The sequence below is a fragment of the Dermacentor variabilis genome, chromosome 4, assembly GCF_050947875.1.
Source record: "Dermacentor variabilis isolate Ectoservices chromosome 4, ASM5094787v1, whole genome shotgun sequence".
Taxonomy (NCBI): Eukaryota; Metazoa; Arthropoda; class Arachnida; order Ixodida; family Ixodidae; genus Dermacentor; species Dermacentor variabilis.
The window spans coordinates 130,336,826-130,358,441 of record NC_134571.1 but is presented as its reverse complement, the minus strand read 5'-3'; the positions used below and the strand labels follow the sequence as shown (position 1 = coordinate 130,358,441).

Below are 21,616 nucleotides of genomic sequence, written 5' to 3'. Positions count from 1 at the left end.
CAAAAACCCATTTACGGTTCCGTTCGGCTGCTACAACATCGTTCCCACAAACATGTCATAATATTGACTGAATTCGTGGGACTTACATCACTAGGGAAGAAAGGACAAGGTACGTATCATCATATATCTGTTTACAAACCGTGATCGGTTGGCAGCGGCTGCCCAGTATACCATGCTCCTATCTCAGGAAAAGGAGGGTAAGGGGCACATAATTAGTGTTGCGGTAAACCAAAAGGGAGACAAGAAGTGCTGGAACTGACGCGTCTGACTCTGTGATGCTGCGACTGCTGAGGAGTAGCAGCTGATATTTTCGCATTCGCTCGCAATGTTGTTTTCCTAAACGAGTGTCATGGTGGACGGACCAAAGGGGTTGGAGGCACATCACAACGGGCTACGCTGAGTAGCCATGATGGAGGCATGATTTCGTATTATAGTTCGACGGAGATAAGTCGCCCTAATGGGCGTAATCTGGATGTTCTTTGTATATTATGCAGCTAGGTATTATGCAGCTTTGTATATTATGCAGCGAATAAAAAATTATTTGATTGCACTGTAGTATTGGAGTATAGTCGCCAGCAGAAGCAAAGTCAAACATTTTTGTCAGCTTTGACCAGTTGTTTCATGTAGTACATCGAAAGCACACATTCAGCTTTACAAGGTGTTTCACGCAACCTGAGCCAAAATTTTAAAAATATGCGAATGCTACGTAGCAGGACAGACCCGAGGTAACGTTGTTTGCAGTCGCTTGGAGATACTGAGATTATTTGTTGCATTCCCTCTAATTACATTAGTTAGTCTTAATTATTGACCTTCTTGAATATTATAGTTAGATGAAAAGTGTCAAGGGGAAAATCGTATAGCAACAGGAAATACTTCCGATACAGCTTTCTGTTGCTCAATGCGTGCTACATAAAAGTGTTTTTTCTGAGCGTGAAAGACGCCCGCGAATACACCCAAAGAGCGGCCAGTCGCGCGAAAGTTTTGCGTGTATTCACGGGATTCTTTCATGCTCGGAAAAAAAATGTTGTGTTGCACGTACTGAGCAACAGAAAGCTGTATCCGGAGTTTTTACAGCGGAGCTGTACATGGCCAGGGTGCCATAGAATCGTGTCCCAGGCACAAAAACTATCATCATCAATGGCTCACAGCCCCGTAACCAAGGGAAAATTCAATGCAAGCAGAGGCTACAAGCACTCAGCAAAGTGAAGCGAACAGTGCTTACATTCTTTCTAATCACGCATGCAACGTACAGAACAGCATGTCGAAAACTGTCACCACCAATGGCTCATACCTCCAAAGCAAGCAAAAAATGGCAATGGCTCATTGCCCCGTAAGGTTCATGGCTACTCGCTTTGAGTGGGTTAGTTGCGGTAACACTGCCCCAGTGGTGTTTCTCGGTGATTTCAATGTGGACGTGTCGGCACCAAAAATGGAGTGGTTTGCGCGTTTGGTGTTGCAGACATATTGCTCGAGATGCCACACCTATCCGGCCCAACCGACCACCCGGGGACGTGCGTGCATCTATTTGACATGATCAAAGAATGTGTTTGCAGTTGCTGATATTCCGATCAGTGCAGGTCATAGCGACCACAAAGCCCTGTGACCGCCGTTAGTAATTACAACGAATGATGCCAATAAAGTCTTTACCACAAGTTTTCTTACCGCGATGTTTACAACTCCGCTGGTCAGTCACCTTCGCCGGGCAGAATGGCCTTGATTTTCACGTTGCTGTGCAAAATCCTCGTTGACACTTTTCATCTGATTATGATATTTAAGAACTTGATTGATCAATTAAGACTAATTGTGCAATTAGGCGCAATGAAAGAAATAATCTGAATATCTCCAAGCGAGGGCAAACAACATTACCTTGATTCGGGTCATGCATTTGCGTAGCCTTTGCATATGTTTAAGGTTTGGCTCAAGTTACGTGAAACACCCTGTGTAATTCTAATCCTACACCGCAGGATAGGCAGATTCGGAGTTACGCTCATCTCTAAGCTGCTCACTCTCATGGCGTCGTTAAGTAATGTTTCACAACTGCGAGTTCGGAGATGTAAAATTATTTCAAGGTCCTGAGCGAAATATCATTGTCGATAACGAGGACCTATACGTTATGGCCGCACAATATACGGCCGCGGTGGACCCCACGTAGCCCGAGAGGGGAGTTCTAGCGGCCCGCGACTGAGTTCAGGCGTCCGAAGTGGGCTGGTTCTGCAATACCGGCGTGACCGTACGACGAGAAAAAAAAAATGACGATTCAGTCACCGATTTTCAGGACATGTCGAAAACCGGTCGGTACAAATTAAACTGCGTCTCAAGCCATCCGACGATGAGCAGCAGCGCGACCCGCTGTTTCGTCAACCCTTTCCTCGGTGCCTCCTGAAGATTTCAAGTCCGCCGCACGGAAGCTGATCGAGGATCAGCGTTCACCGAAGTTAAAAGGCGTGCACCAGGGTCTTCGCCTCATTTTGTTTCATAAGGACCTCAACAAAAGCAACTGCGGACACACAGCTAACAATGCCTTGGAGCTTGTGCTTCTTTTTTTTTTTCGGAAGCCACCTACGCATTTGAGAGGACGTTCCGGGGGATGACGCCGAACAAGAGCCACTTTTTATCTTCAAGGACCGACGCCGCGATATTGCAAGACCTGCTCAGGACCGCCGCAAGTGCGATGACAAAAAAAAGAAAGAACAGACAGAGAGAGAGAGAGAGAGACTGCCTTTCCGCAAGCGAAACATGCAACGCTTCTCGCTAAAATGCAGCCCGCGCAGCTCCCAGAGAAGTTATTTATGGCCCTCGCTAATTTGCCCAGCCCTGCTCTTAACAATTGGTCACAAACGTACACTGTCACGTGGCCTCGGAGCCCCTCGACGATTGGACGAAGCGGAAAAGTGAGCAAGGCGATGGCGGTGATGTTGGCGTGTTCCATATGGCGTCATATTGGCGTTGTCCGTAAGTCTGTGATCCACGACGAGTGTCATTTCCCGCATTTGTTCACCACGAGACCCAAGTAAACGTTTAAGTCACCGTCAGGTTACAGCACCCTAGCGAGACCTCTGGATTTAATTACCGTTATTGTCGTTGTTTGTAGAAGTGTGTTGGGCGTGTTTGCCGCTTGTCTTTGTACCGCCGAAGTCAGACCATTGTTATGATTGGGGGTTCAATCCCATCGCTCGTGATCCGTTGTCAAGGTTGGAGTTGGGCATGAATTAGAAGGTAGCTGGCCCATGCGGTCGTCCAACTTATCCATGCTGAGGACGTTGATGAAGGGAAGGACTGCTTCTCATCAAGAACGAGGAATAAGGGTTTATTTACAGTATTTATACCAGTCTAACATGACTGCTTGAGAGAGAGTGTCCTGAGCAGCCGCACAACTGCGGTTTTTAAACACTCGGTCCTCTGCCGATACAAGGTGACGCGAACGTTCGTTTAGTCATCGCAAACTAGCCGCCTCTCCGCGGCACGGTTTACACACACACGCGCACACACGCATACACACAGGTGCGATGGTCCGGAGCCGACGTCAGAGGGGCTTCGCAGAACTCGGAGCCGTTCCGGGTAGCGCGTTGTCTTGCGTCTTGGTAGGTGCGTGGGAAGGAGCGTCCGTCGGCGTTCCCGCGGCATCTTCCTCGCCCGTAGGAGACCAGGTCCGCTTTGTCGTGTTGCGCACAAAGCCTGCTTCGTCGAACTCCTTCAGTCACAACGCATCCTAGCTGAAGCGACGGAGAGTGGAGGATGCGCTTATTGATACCGACACAAAGTCGACTTAGCCACGCCGTGGCTAGAGGTTGGCGGCGGCATTCCAATATGAGGTTGCCACCACTGGCGTAACTGGCTGGCAAACTTGCACTGCAGCTGGCCGTTCTTAACACCATGCAAAGTGAGCGCACGATATTTGGACGTCAAGCAGTTTCGCGAGCACCTCGTTCACTGGCGTCTCCAAAAAGGCGTCACGAAGCAGATGACCTGTGTTCTTTCTTTTTCTGAATGAGATGAAACGCTATTGGAATTCTTATGAAATGTTGTCCACACGTTGTGAGTTCTGTTCACGAGCATGAACGTTTATCTTCTAGCAAAAAGACGTCGCAAGCTTGAAATTACTGCTGAAGGACGCCATTCGCATTCGAACTTTCTGTTACGACACGGATAGAAAACGTTGCGGCTTTCTCCGTTATAGAATGAACGAGAAGTGCTTGTGTCTGCATCCAAATGCCGAAATGAGTTGACCAAACATCATTTAAAGAATTGGCCAGGTACGCTTTGGTATACTTAATACGAGCTCTTTAATGTGTGCCAATGAAGTTATTTGTACCTGCCGAATACAAAATCACGACAGTTACGTCGGGCCATTGTGAAGAATAGGTGATAGTGGCAATATGACACTAAGACTCAAATAAATGTCTTTTTTTTGCGAAAACTTTATTTTATACCCGAGCAAATACCTTCGCATACAAACGTGCCATAGCATGCTGCCCATTTTCGCTAAAGTTGATCTCGTTTGTATTTCTTGCAGGGCAACATATTAAATTCCGCGCCGCTCGTGAGACAACTTAAACGCGGCAAAGTGATCGCAAACGGTCGCAAACGTAATTTATTGCCGAGGCCCCAATTGTCCTATTCACTTTTTAACTTTGTCTACACATCTACTCTTACCTGGCCCTTACTGTCACACAACAGAAAGAAGCTGCGGCGTTTATTTCACCGAGGACACCAAGAAAACGTCATATTTCGCATGGAAAGACCAAGAAGGCCGGGGTGAGTTAATCATTTACAAAGCTCCTACTTAAGGCATCTGCGCGAAAATTTCGGGGCACATTGCCTTTACCATGCCCCGCACTTCAACAAGACATAATTTTTCCTAACGTGAGCTTTTTCGGAATATGGGGAAGTAAACTTAAAACGGTATGCATGATATATTCAAACACTTGCTTAAGCAAATTATTACAGAAGGCTTTTTTTACGCGCGTTCAACATGGTACGAAAAATTCAGCGGAATTTCAATGCCGAGTTTCAATTGCCGAAAATTCAATGAAATTCAATGGAACAGAACTCGATTTTGGTAACACTTGTAGTTACGCAGAGTAGCCGGGTAAATTTTGAGCAGCTTACCAAGAATGCACTCGTAACGCTCCGGAGCACTTGCATGTGTCATCATCATCATCACCATCAGCCTATTTCTTACGTCCACTGCAGGAGGAAGGCCTCTCCCTACGATCTCCAATTGCGCCTGTCTTGCGCTAGTTGATTGTGAAACTTGCGAAAAATTGCATGCGTAATTTCTTGCAAATCTTGTAATTAATCTACAAACTATGAAATTTATGTAGTTCTATAGGCTTGTATAGTTCACCGAGGACATCTTAGAAAGCAAGTAGAATTGTTGTATTAAGCCTGGAAATAGTGGAGAAACGAGCGTTCAGTAATTATTTCCAATGGGTTTGTTCAAGCCAGCAGCACGTGCGACAACTTAGCCAAACACAAGAGTTAACCTTCTACCCGTTCTTGCTGAATTTCAACTTGTTTACCTGCCCAGTTGCTTTAGGATTGGGAAGTGCAGGGTATAACGACAGCATGGCGCTCTCGAACGCTTGAATAAGTAACTTTCAGCGAAAGCTGTAAATAACCTACACAGATTAAACACTTGTATTTCTTCAGTCACAAACGTGCTTCCTATTTCAACGAAATATAAACGCCATACCTTTCATAGTCCAGGAGGATGCCGGGGAAAAGCGTCTACATGCCTTGTAAGCGCATAAAATATTGATTGAATAAGAGTATAGAGTTATTGTTTTCAAAGCACATAATCATTTTACGCACTTCAAACGTTTGCTAACTGTCATTCATAGAAATGGGACCATTTCCTGAATATATGAAATCTCTCCCGTTCTTGGCTCTTTCAGGCAAGCAGATAAACTTTTGAAGCGTTTTATATAACGCCTCTAAACGAGCCGAGAACGAGAGCTTAACCATTTCCATTTAACCAGTAGTCGACACACACGCACTTCAAAGTTTGCCTGCATATTCACCCTAACAATCGCCAAATTTTATCAAAATATAAACTTCGTGAGTTACGTAGCTTTTTTTTTCTTTTGTTTTTCAGAAAACCGCGAGAACTCGCGTATGAAGTTTTCGAGCGCTCGTTGTCGCCATAACAACTTCACTTAAAATCTGATGGCGGGCCGCAACGCAGCCTGCGGGACGCATGCTGTGCAGCCGTGACCTAAAACGTGGAATATGCGAGTTTTGTGGTGGGCTTAAAAAGCTGGATGACATGCGCCATCGGGAAACGGGAACTTGTACTCGACTGACAAAGCTTGGCGCGGCTGCGGATAGATGGCGCTGCGTGCCAGCGTGCGAAGCTACGGCACTTTGTGCATAGAGAAAGCTTCGTGGGCATCACGAGTTCCAAGTTGCGTGAAAAGTGCCGATGGAGAGACGCAAACGCGGCAGACAACAAAAGGGAGTTTTAAATTGTGCGCACCGGCGGTTAGGGGACGTAAACTACCGTGATTTTAAAATAACGCGAAATGTTACGCACCACAGCAACCACCGAAGCCCATACACAAGGCATCACACCTTCTCCACGGGGGGCACCGCAAGAGTCTGTTCGGCCCAACCCACGGGAGACGCACTCCCGCTTCAAAACAGACGACAAACTGCATCGCGTGCTGTGACCCTTTGCATGTTATTTGCCTTAAGCCGCTTCTTGTAAACCATAATGTCGTGCTTCCCTCAGCGTCGACCACTTCGGTGTGCGTCCACCTCGTTAATCTAACATGTGGCCCTCGCAACCTAAAATCGCGTGCTCGTTAAACTAAACGCAGCCCTGCCTTCGTAGGTAGCGACGCGAATCTCTTTTCGAGATGACTTTTCGACATCTGCGAGGTGACCGTTTTTGTCACGGGGTATGGCAAATGTTTATTTTTACTCCGCTCTACTACATCCGAGGCAGATTGCATCGCAAGCCGTACTTCTCTGTGCCGCATACGTAATCAGGTAAAACGAATGAATAGGTTGACGCAAGTTATTTCGGTCTAAGTGGCCATGTTGAAACGTATGTAACCGTAGCTATACTTTTATTACCACTCCCTTAAAATTTTCGGCATAAGCATTCAAGAGAAACGGCTGCTTCCCCGCATTTCCATCTTCCATGAATGACGTTTCTTTTTGTCTTGTGTTGGAGCTGGGCATTGCAGGGTTTACCAGGTATGCATCGATCACTCGGCATTGCTCAAACGATTCATCATCATCATCATCATCATCATCATCATCATCATCATCATCATAATTTATTTTCCCCTAAAGGCGGCAGGGGCGCATTGCATAATGAGAGGAGTGGGGGCAAACGCAAAAAAAGTAATACAGTTAGAAACGAAATGCAATACGGGCAAAAAAAAAATGAAAACGTAACAATAGAGTTACTGAGCAGAATGCAAAAAAAAAAAAAAGAGCTCACTGCCATTTCACTCTGTGAAGGTGGATGACCAGCGAAGCTGTATATATGGTGATGAACTATCTAAATATAAATAAAGACACATTCCACATGAACTATCATTTTCTATCATCTATATTATTTTGTCAGTAAGGTGACTATAACCTTGTGGCCACTGTGGCAGACTTGACGTCAGCAGCTTCCTACCACCTTCGCGCCTATTCCCGCTTCTGCGCACGCCGTCATTCTTTGTGGGCATGCTGTTCTTCCTCGGTCCGCACAGTACGCGGCCTAGCCATTAAGGCCCAACCACACGCGGTGAATCGTGCGCGCCTGGCTGCGCGTCACGCGTCTGCGAGGCCGTACGCGCCTGTCCTACGCGTCCAGAGAGGGCAGACGCGCAGGAAACGCGCGCGTCAAGGAGGTCTTGATCTTGGGCGTCTGTTTGAGCGTACGCGACGGAAGTGGCAGCTTGTGCACCGACGTCACGTGGGCCGCATGTACACTTCCGGCGGTTCGGAAAGGTTGTTGAAGTTTCAGAATCGTGCGGAGACGCCGGGAGTCGCTGCTGGTTTCGTGTCGATGGAGCACAGAGGCTATGGAGGCGATCAACAACGAAGCGCTGATCGCCTGCGCTGAGGCTCGACCGGCGCTTTGGTAGCAGGCGAAACACAAGCGCCACTAGAACAAGCACTTGACGAGGTGGTCGTGGATCGTCATGCCCAACGCTGCCGAACAGGTCAGTGCTCGGAATTTTATACGGGCGTCATAGCGGAGCAGTTTCAATCGCGATCGAGCCCGATCGGGGTCGGATTTTGTGATCACGATTGCCTGTACCGCGCAATCTGCGCAGGACCGATCGTGATCGAGAAATTTGATCGCGCTCGATCGCCATCGAAAGCCTAGCTGTGTGGCACTGGTATAAGCTGACTCTCTCATCAGCCGACTCGCAGATGTCTAAAACGCGTTTCATCTGTGCAGATGACGTTATCCCAGCGCTGCAGAAGTGATGGAAGTCCGCGGGGAATAAATTTCCGCGCCTGGGAATACGTTTCAGAAAGAAAAGAGCCGCGCCGTGCCAGACGACGTTCAGGACGACGTCATCTGGCTGTTTTTCGACCAGATGATGTTTCTGCGCCACACAATGGAGAGTAGACCGTAAGTGATCTTGAAGTTTCCACCTTAGCCGGCGTGTTAAAAATGAAACACGGGATTTTAGTGCTTTCCCTTTACCACGTTAACCGGCGATGCCGTATGTTTCTGTTATAGCTGGCAATGCACCGCACTTATGGGAATCGACTCAATATTGTGCTTACACAAGCAAGTCGACGCACAGTATGCATTATATTCAGCTTTGTCTAATTGGCGATAAAATATTTGTGCTGCATCGCCGCTCCGATTATCGCATATTTCGTTAAATGTGATCCGGTGAGGGGACATACAAGCAGTACAAGAATAGCTTTGTATATTTATTTAGGTACCCACAAAGCCAGTTTGGCTTTGCAGTGGGGAGCAGAGAAAGCAGAAATACAGGTACAAAATAACAAGTAAAATAGCACTTAAAAACCTAACAGTAAATCATAAGACAGAAGTACAGAGAATATCACATACAAATTAGCAGGATGAATAAAAAGAAAAGGGCTTGCATGATGCACACACAAAAACAAAACACAAAACATGCAAGTAGTTTTTTTTTTATTCTGTGCACTGATCCTAGAAGGCAGCGTGCAAGTCAATGGCCAGTATTTAACTGAGTATTGAATGTTGCAATATTCATGTGTACCTTGGGCACTTCAATGCACAGTTTTAATTTTGCATTTTGTTGCTTGCCAGCAGTGTGCAAATCGGTGCTTCATCACAGACCCTCAAATATTACCTAGCTTGCTTAGGGATTCATTCAGTGTCATCATGCTGTAGGAATAAATGCGCCATAGTACTGACGACATTGTCAGCTGTGTAATTGATAATTCTTTTTGTGTCTGCTCAGCAGTGTCCTTACCTAATTATCAGCCTGCGGTTATTCTGCAGATCCCAGGTGGTGTGGTTACTCGTTTAAGCGAAGCTTTCACGATGTTTGTGGAGAACGCTGTTCCTGCTTAGCAAAATTTTCAAGGAAGGACTAGATGATCCAGTTTAACACATTCGCACTGTGCAAAAAATGATTATTGAAATTTTACATGCTAAAACCACTATCTAGTTACATTATTTTAATTGGTATTTGCATTACGTCCAGTACTTGTCACTCGTGCAACACAGTAGCCAGTAGTCAGCTGGGATGACCATGGTTCAACGACTACATTAATATCAATATGATGCGAGCTATTTGGCAAGACAGTAGGAGTGGCGGTAGGAAAGTCCAGAGAAGAGGCAAAAAAAGCTTGGCTGTAAGAAACCTTCTGGAAGGATTTGCTCGCTAAGGTCGGCTTTGCTGGGCCAAAACACCCTTTACAAGGCAGATGGCAAGAAGGCAAACATTATTAGATGTAACTTCCTAAATACAAACAAGAAATGCCCTGATTACTACGTACACAGCTTCACACTGTGTTTAGACGTACATTCAGTTAAGAAAAACAGTTTAGAATGAGATGAAGTTTACAAACAAGTGAAAGGAAAACAAAGTTACAAGCCAAGAACGTTTCCAGTAGAAAAACTAGAACAGGAGAGAGCCTTATACTAAAGCAAGACCTAACAGTACTACTACTCTATGTTTAGAGAGTGCAAGCATAGGTCTTTCAACATGAAATTTATTAAGTGGTTTTACTGAGTAAATGTAGTGGAATGCTTCCTGCTAATTATTTCAAAACTGAAACATTCCAAATATCATGCACTGTTTTGAGTAGAAGTAATCACTAGGCTTTAGGCATGCAGATCTCGTAAGAACTGCTTAAATGCATCACAAGCAAAAACAGAAAAAGATACAAAAGCTACACTTATGCGCATGCAGAAACTGTTCATTCTGGTTGTATAGGCAAGTCACTTTTGTCCCTACAAAACTGATTCAGAGCTTCAGTGTACGCTAATAAAATCACACACTAAAACAAATGTGGACGGATTTGAGCCTTCATATATTTTTGCATCCAGACTGGCACATTATTTACACATTGACAGTATGTGCAACCCTTATTACGCTCACATGCAGGATGTCCGCCAACCTTCCACCAGTGCCCCCACCGAGTGAGGAGGGAAGTGCTGCAGACATCTTAACAAAAAATGTGCCAGTTTTCCGATCTGGCAACACTTGGAAGTGCCATCACCGTCAAGTGAAGAGTCACAAGCGCCAGCATCGACTCTGTCTTCGGCGTCGCATGAGTCTGTGGAGTCTCAGGGCATTTTAGAATCTCTTGAATCACCGATGTTTCAAGAAGTTCTGGTTCCTGAGGATTCTGAGGCACACCACAGCAGTCCGCAGTCAGAAGCATCGCTGGCTTCAGCAGGCAGTCATAGGCTGGATACGTTAGGAAGCATTGCTTCTGAAGCAAAGTCAAGGGGGAGGAAAAGGAAAAAGAAAGATTAGAGTCAGTTAATATTGGAGGAATTAGGCAATGTTTCAAGTGCAATCAAAAGATGCAAACCACAGGACGACCTCGAACTTTTGCCGTCTCTCTGCTCAAACACATTAGAGAGGTCAGTGAGGATACGCATTTCGACATGAAAATTACATTGATGCAAGTAGGAGAGTAATTCAAAGATTAATGTTTTTGAATGTATACTTTTTGTATAATAAAGCCAAGAGACAATGAAACAAAAGGAAATCATTGATGAATTTAATGACTTTATATCGAAATGGAAAAATAAGGAGGAAAATGAAAGTATATAAGCAGGTAGCTTCTCACTAATGGGAGACAAACCCACAAACTTTGAATTATGCTTGCATTGCTTTACCAGTAGAGCTGCAGCAATGGCTATCCCTCTGCAAACTTTCTTGGGCCTGAATGTGCATGTACTGGATCTCACCCTGGTAGTGTTAGCCAACGCTACTCATGCAAGAACACTCCAAGAGCCTAATCTAGTACACATAAACATTCTATGAAATTGATGGTGGAATAGCCTCCAGCTCAATTGGTTTTGGTTTTAGCTCCCACCAGTGGCAAGTTATATTTTGACCACTTTCATTTCCCTTCTCCTTGTGATGTTGACATTACAAATAAAATGAGTTATTTTCCTTTATGCTTTATATATGTTTCCTTGTCTGTTGTTGTCATGTCAAAGCCCCTCAGCTCTTCTTTTTTGTTCATTTTACATTGTGTTGTATCCATATTTTTGTGCGGTATTCAAGAATTTCATAAAGTTGATATCTGTGGGCCTGGTTGGCTGGCCATTGCTGCTGTAGAGATGTGTGAACATGTTTTAGCAACCCACCTGCGATAAAGAAGCACTGACTTGCAACTAAAGGTTTGTTGTTGCAAGACAGATGTTTATCGCTTTCATCTGTGTTTACTCATTCAGCCTGTCTTGCAGCAATGAACCTTTTTGAGTTCACCACCTGTGCATGAAGAGTTTGTGCATGCATGTAGAGATGCCTGTACATGCCTGTAAATAAAAAAATGTAATGAACCTTCAACCAGACCCCACTGAAAATTTCGGTTATATGCTGCAAGTTGTAAAGCCTGTCGGGGCGTTCTAGCAGCGCAAGCATTTTTCATATTGTTTTATTATTATTAGAAGAGGTAGCAGAAAGGCAAAAGTCTTGCCACCACATAGCCAGGAGGCGAGGTTCACTGCCAACATAGACAACCTCTACCTCTCCCACAACTATCATCCACAAGCCACATTCCTTGCATTTTTTTTCTTTGTGTTCCGTGGCTCAGTTCCAGAGTTGGTTTTGCATGTTCTGCATTGGATGTTTGGCCAAAGTCTTTGTACGTAATCAGTGACATTGAAGGCAGTGTGTAAATGAGACATTTATACGTATGACCCTGCTTCACTGGCAGGAAGCAGGGCTACCTGACGGGAGCCGTGAACAGCATGTGAGCTTTAAAAAATTTCTTAAGCTGAAAAAAATGTAAGAAATTTCTGCGGCTGTCGTGCTGTTCTGCAGTTGTTTAATACTTTGCAGGCACGATCGCCACTATATGACTTACACACCACTGCAGAGTCTAGCCGCCTCAATCCCCACACAGTAAGTCAAGGCAACGTCTTTTATGTCTTACCGGGATGCCAAGTAGCTTGAATGCAAGTTGAAAAAAAATTAGTACGCATGTTTCAATTGTTTGAATACTAATTATGATGACATGATTTTTCTTCACAATGATCTACATGGCTGTGAGGGGGCCCTTTTCAGGTGACATACGATCAAAATTCATATGTGTAGGTTAGCTACCACCTTTGTTTAATACTACATGTGCAAGCATACCTCAGTGCATGTTTTACAGGTTGCGCAAGGTCAAAAGCACTGAGGTAGCTTTTGTGCGATGCCAGTCGATGGCAGTTTTCTTTAGAGTTAGCCGTAACTGTTACACTGGTGATGCAGTAAGTGGAAACTTTCAGTCTCTATGCTCATGCGATCATTTTTTTCTTGTATTTCTTTTTACGCGCATTGTCAGTACCATCATTACTATTTCTCGTTTTGTATCAGCATTTCGTGTCCCATTTTTTTATGTGTTTATGAGTTAATAAATAGTTAGTTGTGTATAATTCTGTATTCTGTGGAAAGAGAGAAATAAAGATGATTATTAATATATTATTATTATTATTATGTATTAGTATTTTTTATGCACGCTCGTTGTCAGTCGTTTCCTTCTTTCTTTTGTTTTGCTTCAATGTTTTGTGGCTCCTTCCTGATTTGGCTTCCAAAAGGCGGCGGGCAGTAATATGTAAATAAAATAAAATAAATGATACATTAAATGACAAAGAAACGGTGTTCTGTATTCCTGCAATCGCACATTATTACTCTAGGGGCAACTGTCCTTTACCAACCTCAATGCTACAGCAAGTCGTTCTCCAGGCTCCAGGGGTTTCTCGAATGTGGTGCTGCCGTGTGAGGGCCTCTGCTAAAAAGCTCAATAGCTTGTCCAAGAGCTGCGGCGCCTTGTGAAAGAACTTGTAGAAAAATCCGTGGTCATCCTGACGTATCCGTTGCATCTGTAAAAAATGGTGCATTATTGCCTGGCAGCAAGACCATGCCCTGCCCATATACACGCGCAGGTATCAGGAGCTGTACACTTTTCACAGACACACACGTATAGCCACTAGCCATCATTAATTTTACCCCCTGCTTTGTTTATGTGCTTGAATACAAACAGTGGTTCGGCAAAACAGGAGAGCCAGTCAACGGTATATTAAAATCGTGCGGCCACTGCCAAGAAACTTCCGAAATTAGTCGCACAGAATTTTAACCTGCCCCCCAGGTCACAATTTAATTACATTACACTTCATATTCTACAGTTACAATTCTGAGAGACAGAAAATATAGGAAATCGTATCTCCTCCACAAGCTTCATATAAGACAACCAACACGTGTAAAAAGGTGTTCTTGAATCTATGTGCTATACTAATGGCACAAATATAACTAGCAGTCCTTTGCTTCTTGTAGGGGTGTGCTAATACCGAAAAGTAGATTTAGAATCGAATCAAATGAAGAAAAAATAATCTGGATATCAAATAAGATATCGAATAGCAGAAAATGTATTACAAAACTTAATCCTTACAAATTTTGTGCAAGAAAAGAGGCTGCTACACAAGCTCTGTGTAAACAGTATGGTCTACTGTTAATAATGAAGGGAGCCCCAAATTAGTATTACAGATTGTCTGTTGAATCAAGCGCTTCTTCCCCTCTGACGCTGAACAGTTAATGACCGTATGTCGTACGGCATACACGGGTTAGACAGACGGCGGTTGAAACGTCGTGAGGTGTTGTCACCACGTATCCAATATACTATCTGTATGCTTCCGGCGGCTAATCAGCCCGATCTTCGCCTATGCTTTCGCGCTTTCCGCACTACACCCTGCTCTTGTCGTTCCCCCTGTTCGCGTGCGTCACGTTATCGTTTCGATCGGTGCTGTCAACCTGGACGAACCTTGCACCGACGACGCGATGCTGTTCTGCGAATTGGGCGTTCGCGCTCTGCGAGTACGATCCCCGCATTACTACTTTAACCCTTTCGCTTATGCGCGCACTTAAAAACGCTGATAAGTAATTGCTGTCCTAACGAAGATAAGTCTCCATGTCCAAACACTGGCTCCTAGTTCTACCACTGTAGATCATCGAAAGGAAAGAAGTTACTCACAGCCGTAAAGTCCTTCTTTACGCAGTTGAAAGACTGGCCGGACCCACCAACGTCGCCGCCGCAGAGGCCGCAGACGCTTTCTGCGCTCCCGCCGCCGTTGCAAGAGCAGCAGCAGCAAAAGCTTCTTTCTCATGTGGTACATTACGGGGAGAGAACGCTGATGCCGGCGAAGCAAGCGGCTAAGCAAGGGCTCGGCAGCAACGTCGTGCGTGGTCGCGCGCAGATGTCAGCTGCAGTTGTGAGCAAGCAGACGCTATCCCGCGTGATGTTGATAATTGATGTAGCTTTTCTTGCCATAAGGATGTATAGATACAAACAGCGTGCGTTTCTCAACTTAAAAACAATGTACTAGCTCTAACATTGATAAATTAAATAAACATGGCTAGCCATAAAGAAATTAAAGATAAACTTTTCTCAAAGCCAAAGACGACCGTTTCCGCCATCGCTGGGCAGCTGGTCTGTCAGCCCTGTGCTACGCGCAGCGAAGCGCGCACGTGTGCGCGTATCGTGTGGCTGGACGCCCTTCCCTTCATCACCCGCGTACGCGCACGCAGACGCGTACGCTTACGTGTACGCGTAGCGAGACGCGTATCCCGGGCTGCGTGTGGTTGGGCCTTTACACGACCGGAACGCAACTGAGAAAACGTGCCTATGCAGCACGTGACGTACTCAGCACAAGAGAGACACCCATTGACGATTGTCAGTTTGCCGTCGTAGTTTTATTTTATTCATTCGTATTTTGAATGTAGGTAGACATTATTATAGCGCCATCTACGGACGAGGCACAGGAGCTGTTGCGTACTCCAGGGTAGCGTACCGTAGTGCTGCCGAGAAGTAGCGGCGCCTGCCTATAGAAGCTCGACCGACATTACTTATTGGGTAGCGTGGCGTTGTCGGCGGGCTGCAGGCATCCGGTTGATCATGGCGACCAAGCGAAACTTGCACTGCTTATTCAAAGGTAGTTGAAAGAAAATAAGAAGAGCATGAAGTATGAAGTATGAAGTATATCAAAAGTACATTTCGGAGCCCCTTAAATAGCCTCTCTACAAGTGTGGGCGGGATCTTGCTTCCGTCGATGACACGTGACAGGCACAGAGAGAGGGCCCCTCCTCCTGCATTACCGAGCACGGCTAGGAGAAGTCGATCCTCTTTTCGACGAAACCGTGGAGAAGGTCGGGTGAATGACACGTCGCCCGTGGGCTCCGGCCCAGAGGGTAGGGTGAATGACCTCTCGCCCGTGGGCTCCGGCCCAGCGGGTAGGCGGAATGACCTGTCGCCCGTGGGCTCCGTCCCATGCGGTAGTGTGAATGACCTGTCGCCCGTGGGCTCCGACCAAGTAGAGGGTAGGGGGATGAAGTATCGCCCGTGGTGTCCGACGCCAACCCTAACAGCATCTCCGACGGGGGAGGAAGATGCCGACATGTAGGGGCCAGCAGCCGCTGTACGAGGGATCGGCGTTTCGGTATCAGGATTCTCCGTAGAGGTCACGAACCCTTCGTTCGTAGCAGTTAGATTCCGGGGAGTGGTCATCCGTCCTCGTGGCGCTCTTGTGACTTTTCTCCTTGGTCCGGTCCGGTGAAATTGGTCTTTGCAAGCAGGTCTCGCAACTTTTCGTCGCCTGCGTGGGCGAGCAATCGCCCCAGAACAGTGCCGGATCCACAAACACAAAGCAGTGAGCACAAGGCCACTCTCCCCCAAGACACACCCGGCTTTTAACAAAAAAAGAAAACCCGCTACACCTTTCCCATTTTCTACGCGCGTCCTCCCCCCCTCAACACTAAAAACAGCCATTTCTTGAAAGTGTTAAGACGTGGTTATTAAAATCGGATAACAATCGGCTTCACTTCGGAAAAACATATGAATGCACGAAAAAAAATGCCACGGAAACCCGGATGAGCATGAGGCTTTCGATACTCTAGGAGCAACGACTTAAACCGTCGGCATTGCCGTTAAGCTTACCCTTCTTGTAGCGAATATCGAAGGTGTACTGTTGAAGAGCCAAGCTCCAGCGCACAAGACGACCGTTTTTCGTAGAAATGGACTGCAGCCATGTGAGGGGACAGTGATCAGTCTCTATCGTGAATCTTGAGCCAGCGATATAGCAAGCTACCTTCTGTACCGCCCAAACTACGTAGGCGCATTCCTTTTCTGATGCAGTGTATGCTGCCTCACGAACTGAAAGCTTTATACTGGCGTACAGTACAGGATATTCGTTCTCGTCATCTTTCTTTTGACAGAGCACCACCCCCATACCCCTGTCACTGGCATCACAGTGAAGAATGAATGGCTTAGAGTAGTCGGGCGCGTTCAACACTGGCTGACTCGTCAGTGCGTTCTTCAGCATACTAAAAGCCTTTTCTTTCGCGTCATCCGACTTTACCGTTTGCGGTTCTGTTTTTCTGAGAGCATCCGTTAAAGGACTCGCAATCTCGCAATACCGTGGGATATATCTTTGGTAATAACCGGCCAAGCCAAGCAATGACCTGATGTCCCGCTTGGTGCGTGGTTGCGGGAAGTTGTCTGTCGCGGTCAGTTTAACCTCGGAAGGCCGACAATGACCTTGCCCTATTACATGACCCAGATAAGCTACCTCCGCGCGATCTAATTGGCATTTGGGAGCCTTAACAGTTAAGTTGGCCTCTCGTAGACGACACAACACGGTTCGGAGGTGTTGCATATGGTCCGCCCATAATGAAGAAAAGATAGCTATGTCATCGAGATAGGAAAGTGCAAAGTCCTCCATTCCTCGTAGCACCTGGTCCATAAGGCTACAGAAGCAATATGGCGCATTCTTCAATCCAAAGCTCAGGACTTTCGGACGAAAGGTTCCCATCGAGGAAATAAACGCGGCAACCTGCTTGCCCTCTCGGTCAATGGAACCTGCCAATATCCTCTGACTTAATCGAGCGTAGAGATGAAATTAGCACTGTTCACTTTCTCAAGCCTTTCCTCGATATGCGGTATTGGATAAGCCTGGTCCTTCGTGATTAAATTTAGCCTGCGGTAGTCGATACATGGCCGTGGCTCTTTTCTTGGGAACTCAACCAAGATAAGAGGCGAGGTATAATCACTCTCTCCTGGCTCGATTACACCTAGCTCTAACATATTGTTTATTTCAGCGCTGTTAGGGTTGGCGTATGCCACCACGCGGCGACAGGTCATTCACCCTATCACCTGAGCCGGAGCCCACGGGCGACCTCATCCCCTTCACCTTCTCTTGGCCGGACCCCACGGCGCCGGAGAGGTCATTCACTCTAAACCTGAGCCGGAGCCCACGGGCGACCTCTCTCCGTGCCTGTCACGTGTCATTCGACGGATGCAAGATCCCGCCCACACTTGTAGAGAGCCTATTTAAGGGGCTCCGAAATGTACTTTGGGAGACTTCATACTTGATACTTCTTACTTCATGCTCTTCTTATTCTATTTCAACTACCTTTGAATAAACAGTGCAAGTTTCGCACTAGCAAATCGTCTCGCCCGCGCTTGGTCGCCATGATCTACCGGATGCCTGCAGCCCGGCGACAACGCCACGCTACCCAATAAGTAAAGTCGGTCGAGCTTCGATAGGCAGGCGCCGCTACTTCTCGGCAGCAGTACGGTACGCTACCCTGGAGTACGCAACAAACTGGCTGGATACGGAATCGGAAGCGATTGGGATGCGGAATCCTGGAGACCCCAACCTGGACGACAACTACGAGATCGTAGCCTCTTCGTCATGGCAACAACGTTCGGAAGAAAGGTGTCTGGATCATGACTGCATATCGCTAGTGCACGGCTTTTCTTCACTAAGATATCACTTGGCTTTTACATATTTTTTGGAAAGTACATTGCAGTGATTTTTCTTAAAACCGTTGACGGAAGTTTGAGTACGTCAAGCTTGTATAGAGTGAAGGTTCAGCAGCACTAAGGGCAGCGATGAACTTGAAGGCACTAAAGAAGCTCTTATTGTTGAGCTTGGCCAAAGAGTTGGGCCTCCAAATTGCCGAATCAAAGAGAAAGCCGGGGAACATTGAGGCGATCGAAGTGACCGGGTCAGACGACGAGGAACTGACGGAATGCCTCGAGAGCATTAAAGAAAAAGAAGAAGAGCGTAAGCGCCTAGAGGAAAAAGAGGAGCGCGAGCGGGCAGCACGTGAGGCCAAAGAAGAGCGCGACCTCAAAATGAAGCGCCTAGAGATTGAGCTTCTGAAAGCACAAAATAGCGAAAGACCTAGCACAGAGGCACGTGAAAGCGAGCGCAGAATGACAGACTTGATGGCACCTTACACAGTAGGAGGGGACATAGGTCTTTTTCTGGTACAGTTTGAGCGCACGTGCGAGAAGGCAAAATTCGCGAGAAACACGTGGCCGCAACGCTTGCTTACGTTACTGCCACGTGAGGTAGCTGATATTCTCGCCCGCATGGGGAAAGAAGAAGCAGAGGACTTCTCAAAGCAAATCTGCTTAAAAAGTATAGATTATCAGCTGAAGCATTCAGGCGAAAGTTCAGGGAAGTCAAGAAGACCAAAAGTGAGTCATATTCAGATTTTGCATACACCTTGGAGGTAAACCTGAAGGAATGGCTCAGAGAAGAGGGTGCACTCGGCGATGCCGAAAAGACAATGCAGTGCGTTGCTTTAGAACAGTTCTACCGCCGGCTGCCAGTAAACATCAAGCATTGGGTTCAGGATAGGCCAGGCGTAGACTCTATCACGAAAGCGGCCAGTATCGCTGAGGAGTACGTAACCCGCCGTGCGTTCAAAGGCAACGAAGCTCCTAAGAAGGAGGTGACTAAATACAGAGCTGACAAGCCAGAGCGTTCGCGGAAGTCGATCGAATCAGTATAAATCAAAGGAAAGGACAGATTCAGTGAAAAGTAGTGACGAGAACAGCAAGGGAAAGGAGGAGTCCCCCGAACAGAGGGCAGAGAAGTAAAAGAAGAAGGCTTTCGAGGCCAAGAAACCAGTAGTTTGCTACAACTGCCGAAAAACAGGGCATATCTCTGCGGGATGCAGGAATCCCAAAGTAGTGTTGATGTCACTAAGTAGTAACGCACAGAATCTGAACTTGCTCGAACCGTGCATTCGAGACCTCATGGTAAACGGCAAACCGTGTAGAGTGCTTCGCGACTCGGCAGCCACAATGGACGTAGTGCATCCGTCGTACGTAGAGGCAGGCCAGTTCACGGGGGAATGTGCTTCGATAAGGCAAGCCGTAGAGGCCTCCAGTGTTTGTCTCCCGGTTGCCAAAATTCGTATTGAAGGCCCTTTCGGAGTACTGGACACTGAAGCCGCCGTCTCGACACATCTCCCGCCGCAGTATCCATATTTGTTTTCTAACCAATCAGAGGATTTGCTGCGACGCAAGGGAATCGGGTTTAGTGAGGGAACAGTGCCAGCCCTAGCTCGTTCCAAGGCAGTGTACGAATGTCCAGTGGTGGAGAAAACAGGTTTGACAGCTGATTCGTCAACCAGTACTGAACAGGATAGCCCTATAGGGTTGATGCGGAAAGTACGCCAGCTAACGAAAAAACCAGGAAAGCAGCGGAGCCTGAAATGTCGCGAGAGGGAGAATGTAGGAGAAAGTTCTTAAACGTAAGCCCTGCCACAATGATTGCTGAGCAGGAAATGCGTAATGCACAAAACAATGCTGAGCATTACTATGACAGGACGGCTCGCACGCGACGCTTTGAAGTGGGGGAAAAGGTAATGATCCTGAAACCCTCGTTGAAAAACAAACTAGAGGCCCAATGGGAAGGACCGGTTGACATAATTCGGAAATTATCTGAAACAAGCTACGTAATCACGGTACCGGGAAAACGAAGGACACCACAAGTGTACCATAGCAATCTACATAAACCCTACAGGCAGAGGGAAGCCATTGTGAACATGTCCCTTAACCAACCAGAGGAAATGCCTGTCGACTTTCCAGAGTTAACTGCAGTGACGGAGACAAAAGACATTGACGAGACCATTGATAAGTTAGTAGAACAGGCGGAGTTGAATCCCAATCAGAGGGCCGAACTGAGGGAACTCGTGTTTGAATTTAAAGACGTATTTTCAGACACACCGGGCACGACAACTGCGATCGTTATCGACATCGAGTTAACCTCGTCGGACCCAGTTCGTTCGAAAGCTTATCGCGTTTCGCCTCGTCAACGTGAAGTCATGACCGCTGAAATAAACAAGATGTTAGAGCTAGGTGTAATCGAGCCAGGAGAGAGTGATTATACCTCGCCTCTTATCTTGGTTGAGTTCCCAGGAAAAGAGCCGTGGCCATGTATCGACTACCGCAGGCTAAATTTAATCACGAAGGACCAGACTTATCCAATACCGCATATCGAGGAAATGCTTGAGAAAGTGAGCAGTGCTAATTTCATCTCTACGCTCGATTTAGTCAGAGGATATTGGCAGGTTCCATTGACCGAGAGGGCAAGCAGGCTTGCCGTGTTTATTTCCCCGATGGGAACCTTTCGTACGAAAGTCCTGAGTTTTGGATTGACGAATGCGCCATATTGCTTCTCTAGCCTTATGGACCAGGTGCTACGAGGAATGGAGGACTTTGCACTTTCCTATCTCGATGACATAGCTATCTTTTCTTCATTATGGGCGGACCATATGCAACACCTCCGAACCGTGTTGTGTCGTCTACGAGAGGCCAACTTAACTGTTAAGGCTCCCAAATGCCAATTAGGGCGCGCGGAGGTAGCTTATCTAGGTCATGTAATAGGGCAAGGTCATTGCGGGCCTTCCGAGGTTAAACTGACCGCGACAGACAACTTCCCGCAACCACGCACCAAGCGGGACATCAGGTCATTGCTTGGCTTGGCCGGTTATTACCAAAGATATATCCCACGGTATTCCGAGATTGCGAGTCCTTTAACGGATGCTCTCAGAAAAACAGAACCGCAAACGGTAAAGTCGGATGACGCGAAAGAAAAGGCTTTTAGTATGCTGAAGAACGCACTAACCAGTCAGCCAGT

At 46.6% G+C, this 21,616-nt stretch overlaps 1 protein-coding gene and 1 long non-coding RNA gene across 3 annotated transcripts; one reads left to right on the top strand and one right to left on the bottom strand.

The window, feature by feature from the left end:
* Positions 1–7,814: 7,814 nt before the first annotated feature.
* On the top strand, positions 7,815–11,603 carry LOC142579780 (uncharacterized). Of its 2 annotated transcripts, none has more exons than XM_075690342.1 (3): positions 7,815–8,168; positions 8,487–8,587; positions 10,569–11,603. In XM_075690342.1, the coding sequence occupies exons 1-3, from the start codon at positions 8,148–8,150 to the stop codon at positions 10,762–10,764; spliced, it is 318 nt and encodes a 105-aa protein (XP_075546457.1). In that variant the 5' UTR covers positions 7,815–8,147; the 3' UTR covers positions 10,765–11,603. The 2 variants fall into 2 exon arrangements, 1 of the variants encoding a protein (XP_075546457.1); XR_012827442.1 differs by having other exon boundaries at positions 7,822–8,168; positions 8,411–8,587.
* Positions 11,604–12,600: 997 nt separating this feature from the next.
* On the bottom strand, positions 12,601–14,901 carry LOC142579781 (uncharacterized). Its single transcript, XR_012827443.1, has 2 exons — positions 14,656–14,901; positions 12,601–13,510 (listed from the first exon to the last, which is right to left on the bottom strand). It is a non-coding gene; the product is annotated as an uncharacterized LOC142579781 (long non-coding RNA).
* Positions 14,902–21,616: the final 6,715 nt, after the last annotated feature.